This window comes from Bufo gargarizans, chromosome 8 (genome assembly GCF_014858855.1).
Source record: "Bufo gargarizans isolate SCDJY-AF-19 chromosome 8, ASM1485885v1, whole genome shotgun sequence".
Taxonomy (NCBI): domain Eukaryota; kingdom Metazoa; phylum Chordata; class Amphibia; order Anura; family Bufonidae; genus Bufo; species Bufo gargarizans.
Genome location: NC_058087.1, coordinates 191,407,087 through 191,427,386, shown reverse-complemented (window position 1 = coordinate 191,427,386; position 20,300 = coordinate 191,407,087). Strand labels below are relative to the sequence as shown.

Below are 20,300 nucleotides of genomic sequence, written 5' to 3'. Positions count from 1 at the left end.
CATTACAGAGATGCACATCACCTAATATGCTTAATTGGTAGTAGGCTTTCAAGCCTATACAGCTTGGAGTAAGACAACATGCATAAAGAGGATGATGTGGTCAAAATACTCATTTGCCTAATAATTCTGCACTCCCTGTATAGACACTGGACCAGTCTTCTGCTTCTTCTCTTCCAGCTGAACCCCAGATGCCGGATCCTATACAGATCTCTATGGCAGATTCATCTCGTGTTCAGCTCTCTCTGAATCTACAGAAGTTTTACCCGAAAGATATCCAAATCTCCTGGCGCTGGGAAAATACATCTGGTAAATATGTATTATCACCGGAGCAAACCTTCAGATCACAGAAAGATCTCACATATGACGTCACCAGCGTTGTCCGGATTTCTAATAATTCATTCAATAATCCGGAGATGAAAATCATTGTAGTGTGGAAACACGAGACTATGGAGACGGCAGAGACAAGATCACTGAGTATCAGAGGTAATGCTGGATGTCTGTCTGTTTTCCCTGCAGTAGACACTAATTGGTGACCAGTCCACTGCTGAGGACGTCAGGCATGGATGTGGCATGATAGACATTTGAGCAGGGCAGGAGAGCCATGGGGTCTACTGTACTAAGCACCATTAGAGATCCGATAAATCGCCAAAATACAAAGTTGAGGTCCAAATCTGAGCTGCAAAGAAGTCATCAAAGCAGCATGGATTAGTAAAATAATATACACAGAAATGCTAACCTGAAGACTAGGCAAGGATGGGGCCACGAGCACCATGACAGTGCCAGCTGCGCACAGCCAGGACAGGAGAAGTGCTGGACAGGGACCCCTCTTGTTGGGATCAAAATTGCCAGTCTGTAAGAGCAGTGACTGCATTGCCAGACCGAGCCTGTCCGTCATTACAGGTCGGGATATTTATCTGAATGACCAACGTAGGGCAGCATGGTGGCTCAGTGGTTACAGGGCAAATAACATTTATTATGTAGAGGAAGTTAGTACAAGGCACTTACTAATGTATTATTATCTATATTCCATCACATTATACACTGCTTGTTTCCATGGTTAAGACCACCCTACATTCCAGCATTGGTGGTCGGGCTTATATACTGTGATGCTTATATACAGCCCATTGTAAAAAGCTAATCTTACTCCACACATTACAGATCTGTCCTGGACTCCACATGTTGGATCTATCTGGGGACCTGAGCTGGAAGATGGTAAATCAGCCACACTGTTCTGTGATATATCCGGATATTTCCCTGATCTTCTATCTGTTAGCTGGTTCATAAAGAGGGATGGAAACCTGACTGCTCTGCCCATAGAATCAATGAAGACGAATAATAATTACAAGATCTCACATAAGAAGAAGAGACAGAAAGATAAAACTTACTTCTATGAAGCTTCAATGACTTTTACCCCATTAATAAGTTCAGACGAAGGATCAGAAATCCTCTGCAGAGTGGAGCATCCCAGCCTGGAGACCCCCATAGAGACCAGCACCCAACCCCTACACATAGGTGAGTGTCAGGACCTTTACTAATACATCTCCAGATTCTTTGCTTTGGAACCAAACAAACTCTATTATCCTGAGTTATCGTTGGATAATATTGATCTGTGAGCTGAGGAGGATATCGACGTTATCATCGCTGTCTGTGCATAGGTGATGTACCGCCGACTGTACCGCACAGAGCCTTGAGGTGTTCCTACAAGCCATACAGGATATAACAGCAGTTAGGAATGTTTCCATATCACTTATAGAGTTCTGTAAGAAATTGGCGGAGGTCTAGGTGGTTAGGCCCCCACTGATCTAACACTGGGATCATTAATGTTACTGGTGTGAAAAAGTGGGACAGTATACCGGACAGCAATGATAAATATGACACCCAATTCTGCCTCATGTTAAATTGGCATTAATGTGATTAAGAAGAAGCAAAAACATTTAAAGGAGGTTTTGCCAAGTTTTAGGGCATGTTCACACCTGTGCAGCCTGTTTTCTGCTGCTTGAATCCACATTCAGAACTCCACCGTTTCCCAATGACTTCGATGTAAAACACGTAACTATCTGCGCAGCCTGTACAAACTGGAGAGTTTTTTTTCAGTAGCTGATTTTAATAACGCTTCAGAAGTGACATGTAACTACTTAGGCCTCTGTTACATGTCTGTGTCTGTGATATCTGTGACAAGATGGTCGGTGCTTCATCCGTGATTAATCCGTGCTAGGTCTGTGTGTCCATTTATTGCCCTCCACGTGTCATCCATATTCCACGTACACTGGGCATCTCCTAGCAATTGTGCCTGACAATCACTGACAGAACAAGGATGCCGTGTTGTGTCCGTGGTTTTCACGGATGAATAGACTGTAGTGTAAGTGAGGGATCCGTAAAAACAGACAAAATAGTGCATGCCTCCATGGTGTCACTACGGACCCACAGTCCATGGAAGCACACTGATGTGTGAATACGCACATTAATGTCGATGGCTTCATGAGCGGTCCATGGAGACCACGGACAGCACACGTCCATGATTCATTGACATGTGAAAGAGGCAGAGGAAGCAGATTTGGTTATGAATTCCATAGAAGTTCACGAGGAAGCAGAGAAGCCCAACCAAAAACTCTTCTGCCACCAAAGACGACCTGTTTTCAGCTACTAATTTTTCAGCTGTGGATTTTAGCCATGTCAACATATCCTAAAAGTTATCCCTTGGAGAGGGTATAATAACTGATCACTGGAGGTCTTACTGCTGGGACCCCCATGAATTCCTAATGGAAGCAGGTTGCGCATGTGCCCTGCTGCTCCATTCATTCTGTATGGGACTGCTGGAGATAGCCGAGTACAGGGAACGAATTGCGTGGCAGGGCGTGTTATCAACCTGATACTCCATTAGGAAGAGGGATCAGGACCACTGTTCTTGGTATCAGTGTGGGTCCAAGCAATCGACCCCCAACAGTTAGTTCTCCCCTATGCAACCTTTATGTTTCATTTTCTAATAATTCTATTCTGTGTCAGGTGTGAAAAAGAAAACTATTGCTGACGACGTCATTCAAGGCTTTGAAACCTTCTTCACCCATTCGTAAGTTACTCTTAATCCTGATGAGTTATTGTACAGTAAACGACATCACTGATCGCACCATCGATTAGCCGGTGAGGACACAGTCACTGATCGCCGTCACATCTGTCTGCACTGAGATCAGCCAGAGGACTGTGCCGGAGATTTCTGGGGGTCTATAGCTCGCTGTCATGGTTCCCCAGCTGGGGAAATATTAGGGGTCTGAGCTGTGAGGGCATCTTTATGTTGTATCTCCCCTATCAGTGACTCCACATATCGTCCAGATCACAAACTGCATTAGATTGTAACCTCTTAGGGTTGGTTCCTTTTCTTTCATTGTGAGATATTACTTTCTCCTGGATGTAAGGTGCAGTGGGTCATGTTGGTGCCATTTATATAATCTTTATTATTACTATTGCCACCACGATTATCACAGCACCATGTGAAGTCCATTTCCACCCGCAGCTCAGTATTTCCCCGGTGTATACAGGGACCGTCCTCTCATGATTTGCATTATACAGTCTTCTGGTCTTCTATGCTCAGTCCCAGATGATCAGGGTGTTATCTCTGTGCCCATAGATCATTATATGACCTGCAGATGGTACAAGCTGCTGATCAGTAAGATAAACAGCTGGACCATGGACAGACATCTCCTGTGTGCAGAACAACAAGACAGGAACCGCCAGATGGTTTTATCTTTAGAACTAATGTTTAAAATAGAAATAATCTGTGTCTTCTGTAGGAGGAAAGAAAAGTTCAGCTCTAAGACCAACAGCGATGAGATTGACATGACACAAGAAGCCAATGACGAAGACAATACCACTGAGGACAGAGGAGCAGAAGTTCAAGAAGAAACAAAAAACTTGACTCTTAGAAAAGACAATGGAAGTTAATGTCCTTTATTACAGATCAGGGATATATACAGAATACAGCGGATGTCTGTGTGAGGTTTATTACTGCGCACAGTTACCAGTTTTAATACCAGATGATCAGCACCCAGGTGAAAGGTGAGGGTATTACATGGATTCATGCTGCAGCCTCAGTTATACACTTCTTCTGGAAGAAAGTAGAGGGAGACCTATAAGACCCATGTACAGGATTACTGCCGGGCAGTCAGTATGTGGCTACAGCAGGAGAAATAAAAGGGAGATCGGTCACAAATTACCGTAAAGCTATATGAAGTGACTTAGTAATCTGCAGCAGTAATTGATAAGTGAGGTGGGTGTGCATATGGCATGTATTCACCGCTAGTCCACCAGGGACATCACAGGCGGCTCTCTGATGGGCCAGAAATACTGTCCCTCTGCCAGTGGCGTAGCATGGGTTGCCAGCACCCAGGGCAAGCCAAGTATTGCGCACCCCCCCCCCCCCCCCCTTCACCTGTGACCACGCCCCTTTTTACAAATAATGCAGTGGATATCACCTGCAGTCCTATGTAACACCACAGATAACACAGGGATAATGTAGTAGATGGGTGTGAGCCCCCAGAATTCAGAACACGCACAGTGTGACCTGAAGTCTGGGGCCAGGCTTCAACAGTGTGGCCCAAATTCTATATCCCCCCCCCCCCCCCCCTCTAAACAGATAATTGGATGGACATAACATACATTGCTATGAAATATACAGGAGAATACCGCACCATACCTCTTACATCCAGTGACCTCTCCTGTGATGTAGACTTTCCTCAGCTTCTTCATTTGGAGATAGGACCGCCATGATAACTTCTTTCAGCCGCGTCTCGTCTCTGTAGAGTTTCACAGATTTTTGGGGGGGATTTCTCACTTTACTATTATCCTCAGATAACAGACCTCCCCTCCCCCGTAGTGCCCATAATTATATATATATAATTAATTATAATGCCCTCTGTATAATTATAATATATATGGCCCCTCTGTATTATTATTATTTCCTCCTCTGCATTATTACTATTAATATTATAATGGCCCCCTCTGTAGTATTATAGTAATAATTATGCCCCCCCTTCAGCCCCTCCAGCATACAGTCCCATGTAAGGTACATCACTCTCCTGCCTTCAGCCCCTCCAGCATACAGTCCCATGTAAGGTACATCACTCTCCTGCCTTCAGCCCCTCCAGCATACAGTCTCATGTAAAATACATCACTCCCCGCCTTCAGCCCCTCCAACATACAGTCCTATGTAAATAATATCACATTCCCTCTCTTTGCCGTCTGCCTTCAGCCCCTCCAGCATACAGTCACATGTAAGACACATCACTTCCCTGCCTTCCAGCCCTTCTTGCACAGTCCCATGTAAAATGCATCACTCGTCCTGCCTTCAGCTCCTCCAGCATACACTCCTATGTAAAATATAACATTGCCGTCTGTCTTCAGCCCCTTCAGCATACAGTCCCATGTAAGATACATCACATACCTTCCTTCCAGCCCTTCTTGCACAGTCCTATGAAAAATACATCACTTGTCCTGCCTTCAGCCCCTCCAGCATACAGTCCTATGTAAAATACATCACTCCCCCTGCCTTCAGCCCCTCCAGCATACAGTCCCATGTAAGATACAACCCTTCCCTGCCTTCAGCCCCTCCAGCATACAGTCCCATGTAAGATACAACCCCCCTGCCTTAGCCCCTCCAGCATACAGTTCCATGTAAAATAATATCACCCCCCTGCCTTCAGCCCCTCCAGAATACAGTCCCATGTAAAATAATATCACCCCCCTGCCTTCAGCCTCTCCAGCATACAGTCCGATGTAAATAATATCACCCCCACTACCCTCTCTTCAGACCCCTCTAACATACAGTCTCCAGTACAAAGATGATTCCTTCTCCCTTCAGCCCCTGCAAAAAGTCACCCAAGTAAAAATACCAGTCACTATTCTCCTCCACATATTTACCTGCAGACTCTGCTCCTGCTCTGTAGAATCCCCCGCACATCTTTAGGCTCCGCCCCCTGGATCATCGAGACTCCGCCTCTTCCCCTGACATCATACCTCCCAGGATCAACTACATTTTAGACACTACGCTCGCTCTACTGTCTCATAGGCTTCAGGCCACTAGCCTGAAGCCTATGAGGAAGAACGGAAGAGATGGGAGCCATAGGCTCCCATGACCCTCATTGAAGTGTTTGCTGCCTGGCACCCCCTGCAATTTTGCGCCCGGGGCAACGCCCCCCCCCCCCCCCCCCCCCCACGCTACGCCCCTGCACTCTGCACAGACTTGTAAAGTCTCTGCTGCTTGTTAAAAATGTGCACATAAGAACAGCAACAGTGCTCTACTAATGAAACAGAGACTTATTAAATGTAGTCAGAAAATGCTCACAATCAGATGTGCTGCTGGTACCTTAAAGGGGCTGTCCGAGTTATTTTTCTTTGTATGTTTCTAACTAATCAAATGTAAAGGCTTTACCACGCACTTAGTGTATCTACAGTTGCTGCTTTCTCAGATTTCACTGAAGGTCACATGACCTGTGATGTCAGCTTCGCTCCCTGCTTTGATGATGTTTCGTGCACAAGCCTGACGTCACTGTGCTGGCCACGCCCCCTGCACTGCCTCTGCTGCTTATTTCTCTCTCCCTGGATTCTTCAGGAAAGACTTTGACCCCTTTAGCAGCACAGAACCAGGGCTGAAGGCTTTACTGAGTAGATGCAGGTAGTGAGGAGACAAATGCTAGGCACAGGAGCCGACAGACTAGAGGAGTTCTGCAGAGCATTGCACAAGAACAGGTAGGGGGAGAATCCTGTGTGTATCAGCAGTGTCATTGTACAGGTGGGACTTGTAGTCCTACACATACAACATGCTGCTGAGTCTCCCAGCAGTCAGACATGTCACTCGGGGCAGCACTTGTATTCACTCCCTTTGCAGAGCGGGGGAAGGGCAGAGATTGTTGTTATTGCAGGTAAACAAAGGTCAGAAGAGAACCAGGGAAATGAGGAAATATAAACTTGCTTAGCTCAGTTATATATTGCTGACCATCAGATTTACATTGCTATATGATATTTTTCATAACTCGGACAACCCTTTTAAGGCCCTTTTACACTGCTCGATTGTCCGGCATATTATTGTGGATGAACATTCGTATGCACACTCGTTCCCAATAATGAGTGAAACGCTCGTTCATCAGGTGAAGCAATCTTTCATGCAGACACCTAAGTCATCGATTCTGGGCAGCAGATTGTGACGTCTGAACAGCGATCTGCCACCCAGAATCAATAATCCTGTATGAGGACGAGCGATAGCAGCAATCGCTCAACCCCATACAGAGGAGGGGATCACTGCATGTAAATGCAGCTTTCACCTCCACTGATGAGCAGACAGTGGTCGAGAAGGACTGCTCCATCAGACCATGTAAATCGGCCTTATACTTTACCTTTGATTTACCTGGTAAAGTGATTTTTTTATCTGCTGTGTATTCCACATTGTGTGTACATTTGTTTAGAGATACAATTGCATATTACTGGTATATGTTAGTGCTCCTCATGTGCTTCTGAACGTGGTTATATCATTGTGTGGTAATTAAATTAATCAATGGTTTGAACATGTGACCTAGTGGCTTGATTGACAGCAGGTTACAAATGCATGCAGACAAATTTCAGAAGGAAGAAGGCGACTCAACCGCTGGTCAGACCTGGGGTTCATTTGACAATGAAGTGGAACTGAAATTTCTGCATGGTGGTTGTGAAGTCCGTTACATGAAGCCCTGGATGTCCATGTCCTGGAGAAGTATATACAGTATATCACATTAATAGTGTCCACCACATCACCTTCCTATCACACTCCTAAGAAATGAGCATTCCATTAAAGTATATTATTAGACTCTAATAAAAAAAACATTGTACTCAAATTGCTGTAAATCTGGTAACAACTGTGTCTCCAATGTTTAAAGGGGTTTTTACAACATTTTTTTTTTTTTACAGGTAATCAGTAAAAAAAAAACTCAGAAAACCTCTGTGATAAAGTCCTCACCACCATGCTGCCATCCTAAATTTTTGGTTTCAGTCTGTTATCACCTGCCATCATGGCGGTTTGTAGGAACTCTGCTGTTTGTTAGACAGCTCAATGTGTTCTTTATTAAAGTGGAGGAAACACTTTGACATTTACAAAGGGCTTAATAAAATCTGTAAAAATCCAAAATGAATGGCAGGTGGTCACAGACAGCAAAGACAATCCCCCAAAATTATTTAAATATATAAATACTATAAAGCCAAGGTCAGAGCAAGTTGGTTTCATAAATAATGGCAATTGGGGGGGGGGGGGGGGGGGGGGGGTAGTCAGTGATGATCAGGAAAATGCAGAGTTACTAAATGTTTTTTTTTAGCTCTGTAGATACAAAAGAAGTGAAAGAAGCTGATATCTGTGGTGCTGGGGCTGTTTGTGCATCCAGTAATATACTCAATTGGCTAACTGTAGATATGGTCTGGTCCAAGATAAGTTAAATAAGGTAAATGTGAACAAGGCTCCGGGTCCAGATGGATTACACCCAAGAGTTCTTAAAGAGCTCAGTTCAGTCATTGCTGTGCCCCTGTTTATAATTTTTTGTTTCTCTAGAGACTGGCACAGTGCCAAGCGATTGACTCAAGGTAAATGTGGTGCCAATATTCAAAAAAGTGCTCTAGGTCATCCACAGGTAATTTTAGACCAGTAAGCTTATTTATTATACGTAGTAAAAGGCTGACATGTCAGCCTGCATTTGTGGGAGGGGCGTAGGCGCGCTTAAAAGGGAGCACGCCCCCTCCTTCACTTGCGTGCGTTTTCGGTGCCATCTCCCACCACGAGCGTCACGCCCTCCCTCACAGCGCGCCTTCTCAGGTAAGTAGGGCTCCTCTGGTCCACCGTCGCACTCGTCGGACTAACCGGGTAAGTGCTCCCCTCCTTCCGCTTCTCCGCTCCTTTCCCCGCGCCCTCAACGGTCCCCACTCAGCTCCCAGCCGGGCTGCGCCGCACTTCCTGCTTGACCAGGGTCGCGTGGGACGCTAGGTCTGGGGTTGGCGGCTCGGCCCCTGGTTGCCCCGGCAACGAGCTCGCGTCCCCGGCTTCCACCCACGTGACCTCGGCGCTGGCGGGTGCCGCGCGGCGTGCGTGTCTCCCGTCATGGCGCCGATGCAATCCATGGCCCCGGCGCCCTTGGCATGGGGGGCGGAGCCGGCGAGGGAATGGGGCACTCAATGTGGCCGCGCCATCCGGTCCCCGGCTGTTCTCACGCCGGGGGCGGCATTCCGGCCATGCAGGCCCGTGGGTGTGCAGGCTGATTCTCCAGGCGGCGTCTCCGTTGCCTCAGCAACGGTGTCGGCACCCCGCCCCGCTGCATGCCTTGAGCGCCCCCTCCTGGCTGGCGGGTGTCATTACTGTCAATCATAATCAGGGGGGGGTATCTGAAGATTGGCTTGTCTCATGGTAGGGCAATTGTGGTATTGAGGCTATCAAGCCCCGCAGGTCATAGCACGGTTTGCAAGGAATTGGGGTCACTCAGCGCCCCCTTCTGGCTTGCGGGTGTCTTTTAAAAAAATAAATAAATAAATAAAAACGGCTTGTTATTGTTGACTGTGAGGACGCGTGCAGGTCCGCGGTTCTCCCCCTCACGGCATCTAAATTCTTTTCCAAACCACAGGTGCTACGCCTTTTTCGGTGCGCTTTAACCAGTTTTTGCTCTCACTCGATCCAGTCCGAGCCGACCGTCGCTCTGTCACTTCGCAATCCACTGAGTTTTTGGTAAAATACCATTGTTCTTACCACACTTCTTAGTGCATGTAGCTAAGCAACTTCCTTGGTTCTTCTCACCCGCGGGTAGGGTCACTTTCAGTCACTGGTTGTCTCGTCATGTACCAAGTCACGTTCATCACCATGCCGGCGGCACTTTCATCTCAGTTGGCTGTTTGGGGCAGATCGATGGACGGCACGGTCAGGCTTCGCTTCTGGCCTTCCTATGGCCGCACCCTGCCAGGCATCCGCTCCTCCGTCCATCATAGGCCTGTCACTTTCAGACTTGTGCTTTGGTCCATTTGCAGCCTGCGGCTTCCCAGGCCGTGCAAAGGTTTCATCCGGTGCCTGTCATGTTCTTAGCTCACGTCAATTTCCGTCCGGGTGTCCGTCACACTCATGCTGCTCACTCTTGTCATGCATCATCTGTCATCTGGTCACGCCTCAGGCTTACGTATGTTCTTTTTCATTGTATTCCATTGCCGTTATTTTTTGTTTTTCATAGTCTGCGGCCTTTTACGCTTCAGGCTTACGTTTTTCTTCCAGGTTAGGTGCCTGTCTCGGTTCAGGCGTAAGTTTATTTGTTATCTGTTGCCTGTTACGCTTCAGGCTTACGTTTTTTTTCCAGGTTGGGTGCCTGTCTCGGTTCAGGCGTAAGTTTATTTGTTATCTGTTGCCTGTTACGCTTCAGGCTTACGTGTTATTTTCTGTTTTTATCTGTGGCCTGTTACGCTTCAGGCTTACGTTTTCCTTTCCAGGTTGGCTACCTGTCACGTTTCAGGGTTAAGTTATTTTGTTATCCGTTGCCTGTCACGCTTCAGGCTTATGTATTACGTTTATCATCATCTACTACCTGTTACGTTTCAGGCTCACGTACCTAAAAAAAAAAAAAAAAAAACCCGCGATTGTTACCTCTCACGGGTCAGGCTCTCGTCGCTAACGTACCATGACTGTTACCTGTCATTTTTGCCCGTTCTGCACCAGGCTTACGTTCATGTTTTTTTTTTTTTGCAAACTGTTGCGTATCAGCGTTGCATCGTTATTTACCAATTCTGTCGCTTATTACGTTTCAGGCTCGTTCCATTTGTTTCGTCGGTACTAATCCAGGTTTGATGTTCTAAAAAAAATAAAATAAATTTCACGGCCTGGTAGCTTGTACGTCACTGCACACCTTAGTCTGGCATGGTCCTCCACGGTAACGCCCGTTTTTGTAGAACTAGGCACTCGCCACCTTAAACTCCTCATTCACCAGTCACGCCTCGGGTGTCGCCTCTCAGTACGGGGCCTCCAGCTCAGCTCTTTTTTGGTTTGTCACCTCACAGCTGCAGCATGTCGCATATCTCCAACATCGAGGAGGCCTCATCCGTTCCCGAGACTCCCGCATCCGAGCGGCCCAGCTCCTCATCACTAAGGAGTTGGACTATTGCAAAGTTGATTGCGGAACTAAACAGAAGGGGGATTCAACACCCGGCTTCCGCCCGGAAAGCTGAATTATATAGGCTGCTCATGGCAGAACCAGCTGCCCCGGACTTGGAGCAAGTCTCTATGTCCACATTGCAAGTGTCACTAACGCAGCTGCATGCCATGTTGAACACTATTGCCTCCTCAGTCTCGGACGTGCAGTCCAGACTCCTGGCTGTCGAGTCTCATCAGGGGCTGGCATCCGTCCATCCAGGGTCTCCTTTGCCTGTAGCCTCCACTTCCGTGCTCGTTCCCCCAGGTAGGGTCCCTTGCGCACCTGAGGTAGCTCCTGCATACTTCATCCCTGGCAGCATTAAAAAGGACATTCTAGAGGGCAAGGACGTCAATCTGGCGTCCATCCTAATAGCTACCCATGACACGATTGAGAGCAAGACCATAGCTTGCGGCGACATGTCAATCGTCCTCAAAGCTAGGGATCCCCGCCTCAACAGAAAGCTATCCATTACGGAGTTTGTCCTGGCGTTTAGCTTGTTCACGGACGTCATCTGTTCTGTCCATCCTGAGAGGCGGGAGGAGTTAGATACATATCTTTACAGGGTCACGGACTTGGGCCACAAGTACGGTGGGCACGCTTTCTACGACTACCATCGCTCCTTTTCAGCCAAAGCGGCCGCCGCGCTGGTTCAGTTCCAGCATATCACGAACTGGGCCGCTATGGACATGGAGCTCTTTTGCCGGCATTTCGCAGGGCTCAGGGCCCCAGCATGCGCCTCTTGCCAATCAATTGCCCACTCAGCAGAGTGGTGCCCCAACTCAGGTCCCTCCACGTCCCAGGGCAGGTCCCTCCCCGGCAGCTCTGGGCCCCTTCAGCGGTCTGGCCCATCCTCAGACAAGCTAGGGCGGCCGATAGTGTTCCTGGGCAACAGCCAGGTGTGTAATAACTTTAATCAAAATGCGTGTTACTACAACAAATGCAGGGCCCTTCACGTTTGCGCGGGCTGTTTCAGGGCTCACCCCCAGTTGGCTTGTCCTCAAAGGTCCAGGCCATCCTGACTAAGCGGGGTCAATGTGGTTCTGCTAGCATCCCTGCTACAGAATCATCACAACCCTCAGTTCGTGCAGTTCCTGGTTTCCGGGTTCACAGCAGGTTTCCACACAGGCCTGATAGCTCTCCCACAAACTTCTTGGGAAGGGCCCAACCTGCTGTCGGCAACCAGTGATCCTGAGCCGGTGGGTGCGCTGATCAGGTCTGAAGTAGAAAAGGGGTTCCTCATCGGCCCCTTTTCCTTCATACCCTTTGATCTTTGGAGGATAAACCCCGTAGGCATCGTGTCCAAGCAGTTCACTAATAAAAAACGCTTAATTTATGATTTGTCTGCTCCACATGGCTCCAGCACACCCAGTCTGAATTCTTTGGTACCCTCCGAGGAGTTTTCTATGAGCTACGCCACCATAGATGAAGCTATTCAGTTGATCCTCAAAGTAGGTCGGGGGGCATGGTTGGCAAAGGCGGACATCGCCGATGCTTTTAAATTACTGCCCATTCATCCACAGCTCTGGAGGTTCTACGGCATCCGGTGGGAAGATCAGTATTTCTTTGCCAATCGCCTAACGTTCGGGTCCAAGAGCAGCCCCTGGCTGTTCGACCAGTTCGCCCAGGCATTGCATTGGATCCTGGTCAACCACTGCGGTTGCCCTCTGGTCATCCATTACTTGGATGACTTTCTGTTAATCGAAAGCCCAGACTGCCGGCCAAGCAAGCTCCAGGCGCTGCTTCAGCTGTTTGCCCAACTCAACGTCCCGGTGGCATCCTCCAAAACAGAAGGCCCGGCGACGGTAATCACCTTCTTGGGCATAATCCTGGACACAGGGAGGATGGAAGCCAGGTTGCCAGCTGAAAAGTTGGTAAAAATCAGGGAGGCCATTGCAAGGTCAGCAGGTAGCAGGACTTGCACCAAAGTAGAGTTGCAGTCCCTGCTCGGCATGCTCAATTTCGCCACCAGAGTCATGCCCCAGGGCAGGGCCTTCATGTCCATACTCCTGCAGCTACTCCCTTCTGCCCCCGAGCAAGACAGTCTCGTCACCTTGGACACCCAAGCCTTGGCTGATCTGGCCATGTGGCAGGACTTCATGGCCTCATGGAATGGAGTCTCCTTGTTCATACCTCAGCCGGGCCCAGCTTCCACATTGGTTTTTTCGGACGCCGCCGCCTCCAGAGGTTTCTCGGCGATCTGTGGAAACCAATGGTTCGCGGGTGCCTGGCCAGCAGAGGTGTCATCCGCTAGAGCCGCGTTGAAATCATCCCCCTTGTTGGAAGTTTACCCGATTGTAGCAGCAGCCCAGGTTTGGGGCAGTACATGGGCCAACTCTTCAGTGGTGTTTGTAACCGACAATCAGATAGTAGTGGACATAGTCACCAGGGGCAGATCACAGTCTCCCCAGATCATGTCCTTTGTCCGCAGGTTAGTCTGGCTTTCATTGGAACATAACTTCCATGTGGCATGCAGACACATTCAAGGAGTACATAATGTGGCCGCAGACGCCTTGTCCCGCTTTAATTTTAAAACTTTCTTTCAGGTCATGCCAGAGGCAGACCGTGTGGGGCTATCTCCTCCGATGTACCAAAATCTGGTGATGGATTAAACTTTCTCATTGATTCAGCTAAATCTTTGATGCAGGAGTCTTTATCTCGTAACACTGCCAGAAACTACAGGACCGCATGGAACACTTTCAACAGGTTCACGGGTCTGCATCCGAGACGAGACACCGATAAGACCACGTACATCACAGCTTTCATTGCCTACTGTCACAAGGATCTCAAGCTATCCTTCAACACCATCAAATTGTACTTGTCCGGGGTCCAACATTTCTCCATGTTAGAAGACCCCGAAAGCAGGTCGGTTTTCCTTTCCCAAGCAGTCAGGGCAACCCTCAGGGGCGTTCAGAAAAGCAACCACGTGGCCATCCCGTCCAGGCAGCCGGTGTCAGGGGATTTGTTTAGAAAGCTTTCCTCCTCCCTAGACGCCTTTCCTTTTGGGCTCCTTTCCAGCACAGTCATCAAAGCAGCAATGTACCTCGGTTTTTACGGGTTCTTAAGACCAGGCGAATTCACCCGCAGTTCAGCCAGGGCCAAGGGTTTAACCAGGGGTCAGCTGGCATGGCACGACGACCATTTCTCCTTGTACCTCCTCACGTCCAAAACCATGCAGGTAGGTCCACCGGTGGAGGTACGCTTCTACCAATCTGCCAACGCTTGGTGCCCGGTCCAGGTGCTGGGGAGTTTGCTAGCAGCCCTGGGAGACGCAGGCCCAGACAGCCCGTTGCTCCCGTTCCAGGCCTTGGCCCTCACGTCTTGCTCCAGTTCGTCTCGCACGTGCGCACCCTGGCTTCGGGCTTGGGTTTCGACCCAAAGGCCATTTCAGGGCACTCCTTCCGTATTGGGGCAGCATCCGCGGCTTCAAAGCATAACGTTCCCGGCCACGTCATCCGGAGAATGGGCCGCTGGCGCTCCTCTTGCTTCACTCGCTACATACCGAACCCCCAAGCCGAGATTTCACAGGCTTTTCACAGTTTGGTACTGTAATTGGTCATTGCAATAAAGGTTCTCTCTTCCTACTCAGGTGTGGTTTTTGCCCCCTTCATGGCTAAGGGCACACCTCCAGCCATTTTAGTCAGGTAATCAGGTTCCTGACAGGTTCCCGGTTCGTCATAGCGCTTGCTCTCGGCTGTAGCCTCGACCACAAGTAGTAAAAGGCTGACATGTCAGCCTGCATTTGTGGGAGGGGCGTAGGCGCGCTTAAAAGGAAGCACGCCCCCTCCTTCACTTGCGTGCGTTTTCGGTGCCCCACCCTCCCTCTCCTTTTTCTCTCCTCACTCATCAGGGTATGCCCCCTTTTAGGTCTACCCTCGGCATGGCTAAGGGCACACCTCCAGCCATTTTAGTCAGGTAATCAGGTTCCTGACAGGTTCCCGGTTCGTCATAGCGCTTGCTCTCGGCTGTAGCCTCGACCACAAACATTTATATAGCGCTAACATATTCCACAGCACTATACAGACATTAGCTAAGCTGCCTATCAGTATGTCTTTGGAGTGTGGGAGGAACCCGGAGAACACCCACACAAACACTGGGAGAACATACAAACTCCATGCAGATGTTGTCCTTGGTCAAATTCAAACCCAGGACCCCAGCGCTGCAAGACGCCAATGCTAACCACTGAGCCACCACGCTGCCCAGCTTTACTTCTGTTGGACTATAGGACTATATGCAGGAGAATGTAACTGTTCATAAGTGATAACCAGCACGGGTTTACGAAGGACAGAAGTTCTCAGACTAAACTGATTTGTCTTATAATGAGTTGAGTAGAAATTTAGACAGAGGGGCAGCTGTGGATGTAGTGAGGTAAGTAGAAGCCTGGACAGAGGGACGGCTGTGGATGTAGTGAGGTAAGTAGAAGCCTGGACAGAGGGGCAGCTGTGGATGTAGTGAAGTGAGTAGTAGCCTGGACAGAGGGGCGTCTGTGGATGTAGTGAGGTAAGTAGAAGCCTGGACAGAGGGGCAGCTGTGGATGTAGTGAAGTGAGTAGTAGCCTGGACAGAGGGGAGGCTGTGGATGTAGTAAGGTAGGTAGAAGCCTGGACAGAGGGGCAGCTGTGGATGTAGTGAGGTAAGTAGAAGCCTGGACAGAGGGACGGCTGTGGATGTAGTGAGGTTAGTAGAAGCCTGGACAGAGGGGCGGCTGTGGGTGTAGTGAGGTAAGTAGAAGCCTGGACAGAGGGGCGGCTGTGGATGTAGTAAGCTCAGTAGAAGCCTGGACAGAGGGGCAGCTGTGGATGTAGTGAGGTAAGTAGAAGCCTGGACAGAGGGGCGTCTGTGGATGTAGTGAGGTAAGTAGAAGCCTGGACAGAGGGGCGGCTGTGGATGTAGTGAAGTGAGTAGTAGCCTGGACAGAGGGGAGGCTGTGGATGTAGTGAGGTAAGTAGTAGCCTGGACAGAGGGGCGGCTGTGGATGTAGTGAGGGGAGTAGAAGTCTGGACAGAGGGGTGGCTGTGGATGTAGTGAGGTGAGTAGAAGTCTGGACAGAGGGGCGGCTGTGGATGTAGTGAGGTAAGTAGTAGCCTGGACAGAGGGGCGGCTGTGGATGTAGTGAGGTAAGTAGAAGCCTGGACAGAGGGGCGGCTGTGGATGTAATGAGGTGAGTAGAAGTCTGGACAGAGGGGCGGCTGTGGATGTAGTGAGGTAAGTAGTAGCCTGGACAGAGGGGCGGCTGTGGATGTAGTGAGGTAAGTAGAATCCTGGACAGAGGGGCGACTGTGGATGTAGTGAGGTGAGTAGAAGTCTGGACAGAGGGGCGGCTGTGGATGTAGTGAGGTAAGTAGTAGCCTGGACAGAGGGGCGGCTGTGGATGTAGTGAGGTAAGTAGAAGCCTGGACAGAGGGGCGGCTGTGGATGTAATGAGGTGAGTAGAATCCTGGACAGAGGGCAGACTGTGGATGTAGTGAGATGAGTAGTAGCCTGGACATAGGGGCAGCTGTGGATGTAGTGAGGTAAGTAGAAGCCTGGACAGAGGGGCGGCTGTGGATGTAGTGAGGTAAGTAGAAGCCTGGACAGAGGGGCGGCTGTGGATGTAGTGAGGTAAGTAGAAGCCTGGACAGAGGGGCGGCTGTGGATGTAGTGAGGTGAGTAGAATCCTGGACAGAGGGGCAGCTGTGGATGTAGTGAGGGGAGTAGAAGCCTGGACAGAGGGGCGGCTGTTGATGTAGTGAGGTGAGTAGAAGTCTGGACAGAGGGGCGGCTGTGGATGTAGTGAGGTAAGTAGAAGCCTGGACAGAGGGGCGGCTGTGGATGTAGTGAGGTAAGTAGAAGCCTGGACAGAGGGGCGGCTGTGGATGTAGTGAGGTAAGTAGAAGCCTGGACAGAGGGGCGGCTGTGGATGTAGTGAGGTGAGTAGAATCCTGGACAGAGGGGCAGCTGTGGATGTAGTGAGGGGAGTAGAAGCCTGGACAGAGGGGTGGCTGTGGATGTAGTGAGGTAAGTAGAATCCTGGACAGAGGGGTGGCTGTGGATGTAGTGAGGGGTGTAGAAGCCTGGACAGAGGGGCGGCTGTGGATGTAGTGAGGTGAGTAGAATCCTGGACAGAGGGGTGGCTGTGGATGTAGTGAGGTAAGTAGAATCCTGGACAGAGGGGCAGCTGTGGATGTAGTGAGGGGAGTAGAAGCTTGGACAGAGGGGCGGCTGTGGATGTAGTGAGGTAAGTAGAAGCCTGGACAGAGGGGCGGTTGTGGATGTAGTGAGGTAAGTAGAAGCCTGGACAGAGGGGCAGCTGTGGATGTAGTGAGGTAAGTAGAAGCCTGGACAGAGGGACGGCTGTGGATGTAGTGAGGTTAGTAGAAGCCTGGACAGAGGGGTGGCTGTGGGTGTAGTGAGGTAAGTAGAAGCCTGGACAGAGGGGCGGCTGTGGATGTAGTAAGTTCAGTAGAAGCTTGGACAGAGGGGCAGCTGTGGATGTAGTGAGGTGAGTAGAAGCCTGGACAGAGGGGCGGCTGTGGATGTAGTGAGGTGAGTAGAAGCCTGGACAGAGGGCGGCTGTGGATGTAGTGAGGGGAGTAGAAGCCTGGACAGAGGGGCGGCTGTGGATGTAGTGAGGTAAATAGAAGCATAGACAGAGGGGCTGCTGTGGATTTAGTGAGGTGAGTAGAAGCCTGGACAGAGGGGCGGCTGTGGATGTAGTGAGGTAAGTAGAAAACTGGACAGAGGAGGGTGCTTTGAATGTAGTCAGGCAAGTAGAAGCCTAGACAAAAGGACATGGATGTAGTTAGTTATGTAGAAGCCTGGACAGAGGGGAGGCTGTGGATATAGTGAGTTAATTAGAAGCCTGGACAGAGTGTTGAATGTGGATGTAGCGAGGTAAGTAGAAGCCTGGACAGAGGGGCGGCTGTTGAGGTAGTGAGGTAAGTAGAAGCCCGGACAGAGGGGCGGCTGTGGATGTAGTGAGGCAAGTAGAACCGTGGACAGAGGAGCAACTGTGGATGTAGTGAGGTGAGTAGTAGCCTGGACAGAGGGGCGGCTGTGGATGTAGTGAGGTAAGTAGAACCGTGGACAGAGGGGCAACTGTGGATGTAGTGAGGTAAGTAGAAAACTGGATAGAGGGGTGGCTGTGGATGTAGTGAGGGGAGTAGAAGCCTGGACAGAGGGGCGGCTGTGGATGTTCTAAGGTAAGTAGAAGCCTGGACAGAGGGGCGGCTGTGGATGTAGTGAGGTAAGTAGAAGCCTGGACAGAGGGGCGGCTGTGGATGTAGTGAGGCAAGTAGAACCGTGGACAGAGGGGCAACTGTGGATATAGTGAGGTGAGTAGTAGCCTGGACAGAGGGGCGGCTGTGGATGTAGTGAGGTGAGTAGAAGCCTGGATAAAGGGGCAGCTGTGGATGTTCTAAGGTAAGTAGAAGCCTAGACAGAGGGGCGGCTGTGGATGTAGTGAGGTAATGCCACGGTCATATTGGTATTTGACTGTGACGCGGTTGCCGTGCAGACTGGTTGCCAGGGGCAACATGTAGTTTGTGGTTTGCACGTGCACTTTCCCTTTAAGGTGTGCCTCCCTGCTGTTTGGTGAGCAAGGGGTTAATCTTCTGGCTAGTGGGGATTAAGGTGTTTCCTGGTCGTGGCCGCAAGCTTGATATAAACCTGTGGCTTGCTGGGGGCAGTTGTACTACATTCTTGCTTGGTGTTGGAGCTTTGCTCCTTGCCTGGGTGCTCCAGCCCAGTCCTTGAGGGCCACCTTATGGAACATAAATTGTCCTCCCCTTTGTACCCTCACCCTCACTTGTTGTATGTGTGGTGTGGGTTTATGTTCTGGGTGTGTGTAGCGTTTTGTTGGTTGTTACATGTCTGGGCTTTTGTTGGTGTTGGTCCCTGCATGTATGCTATACGTCACCCGGTATGTTGATGCCTTCGGAAGAGGGCACAGCATGTGTCGCCTGCCGTTTTCTGTTGCACATGCTTATCCTCCGGAGGGAGGGTGAAAGGGGAACCCTGTTAACAGTGCGGTTCTCTGTAACAGATGTTGCAGTAGGTGTGAACCGTCACTTGTGTTTGGTCTCCCCTCGTCCATGTCTCAGTGGTTCTGTAGCTTGTGTTGTGGTGGCTGGCTGCATTCCTTGTTGAACTGGCTTTGTATGGTGGTTGGGGATGCATGCTGGCAGCGACTTGGTGTGAACCGTGTCTGAGTGTGAACGCAGTGATCAGTGTGGTCTCTCCTGGCTGTTTGGTGGCTAGCGCCCTGGTTCCTGAGGCTCGCTTGCGCTGACACTGATTCAGCTACTTTTTTTCCCCTTCCCCCATCCCTGTTTGTGGGTTCCTCACTAGTTTCCCCTTTTTCTGTTGGGGGGTCTTTGAGGGGTGGGAGTGTCACGGCCTTTTGTTGTGCGCTGTGACACTTATGCCACGCTTGCTGTTGCTTGTGGCAACGTGTTGCTGTTTCAGCATGTGGTGGCAGTGTCCTGGCCTTTGTGGTGTGAGCCGTGACATGGTTGCCTTGCATGTTGTTGCCTGTGGCAATGTGTAGCTTTTTATGCTGGTGTATGCACTTTCAGTTGTTTTCTCCTCTGTCTGGTGCTGGAGGGGTTAACCACCTTGTTGGGTGTGGTCACTAGGTGCTTCATCTTACATGTGGCTAGAGGCCAGGAGTCAGTGGTACTCCAGCCATGGTGTGTGTTGGAGTTATGCTCCTGGTCTTCATGTTCCATCTCCCAGAGTGAGGGCCTCCTAGTGGGACATCGAGGTCTCCAGCGATGTCTTCCCTCCCTTACATGTGTTGTATGTTTGGTGTGGGGTTATGAATTGGTGTGTTGTTATTGAACCACAAGCCTGTATGCAGGGCTGCCATGCACCTTGCCCGATGGGAGTCCTAACGGAGTCTGGTGTGCTGGATACCTGTGTGAGTTGCTGGTACAGTGTCCTGTTTGGTGTTAGGGCTCCTGTACATATTCACGGGTTCACGTCATTGCGGCAGGTGTGTTGTCTTGTTTTCTTACCTGCCGATTCTCTTGCTGCATATGGTCTTTTCCTTTCCCTGCTTCTAGGCCTTTTGAGACTCCTGTTCTTCTGTGTCCTGGAAGAACAGGGCGCCTCTCCTCAGCTCCTTTGTGAGGGATTCTCAGGGCCTTAGGTATCCTGG

The 20,300-nt window shown here is 49.9% G+C and overlaps 1 protein-coding gene across 4 annotated transcripts in view; it reads left to right on the top strand.

Moving 5' to 3' along the window:
- Nucleotides 1-4,419, top strand: part of LOC122944576 — a 66,337-nt gene extending 61,918 nt beyond the window's left edge. For all 4 annotated transcript variants that reach the window (XM_044302997.1, XM_044302998.1, XM_044302996.1 and 1 more), the window contains 4 exons: nucleotides 178-483; nucleotides 1,159-1,512; nucleotides 3,004-3,067; nucleotides 3,786-4,419. In XM_044302997.1, coding sequence (XP_044158932.1) covers nucleotides 178-483; nucleotides 1,159-1,512; nucleotides 3,004-3,067; nucleotides 3,786-3,936 — 875 coding nt within the window. In that variant the 3' untranslated portion in view covers nucleotides 3,937-4,419. The remainder of the gene's footprint in view (nucleotides 1-177; nucleotides 484-1,158; nucleotides 1,513-3,003; nucleotides 3,068-3,785) is intronic.
- The last annotated feature ends 15,881 nt before the right edge of the window (nucleotides 4,420-20,300 follow it).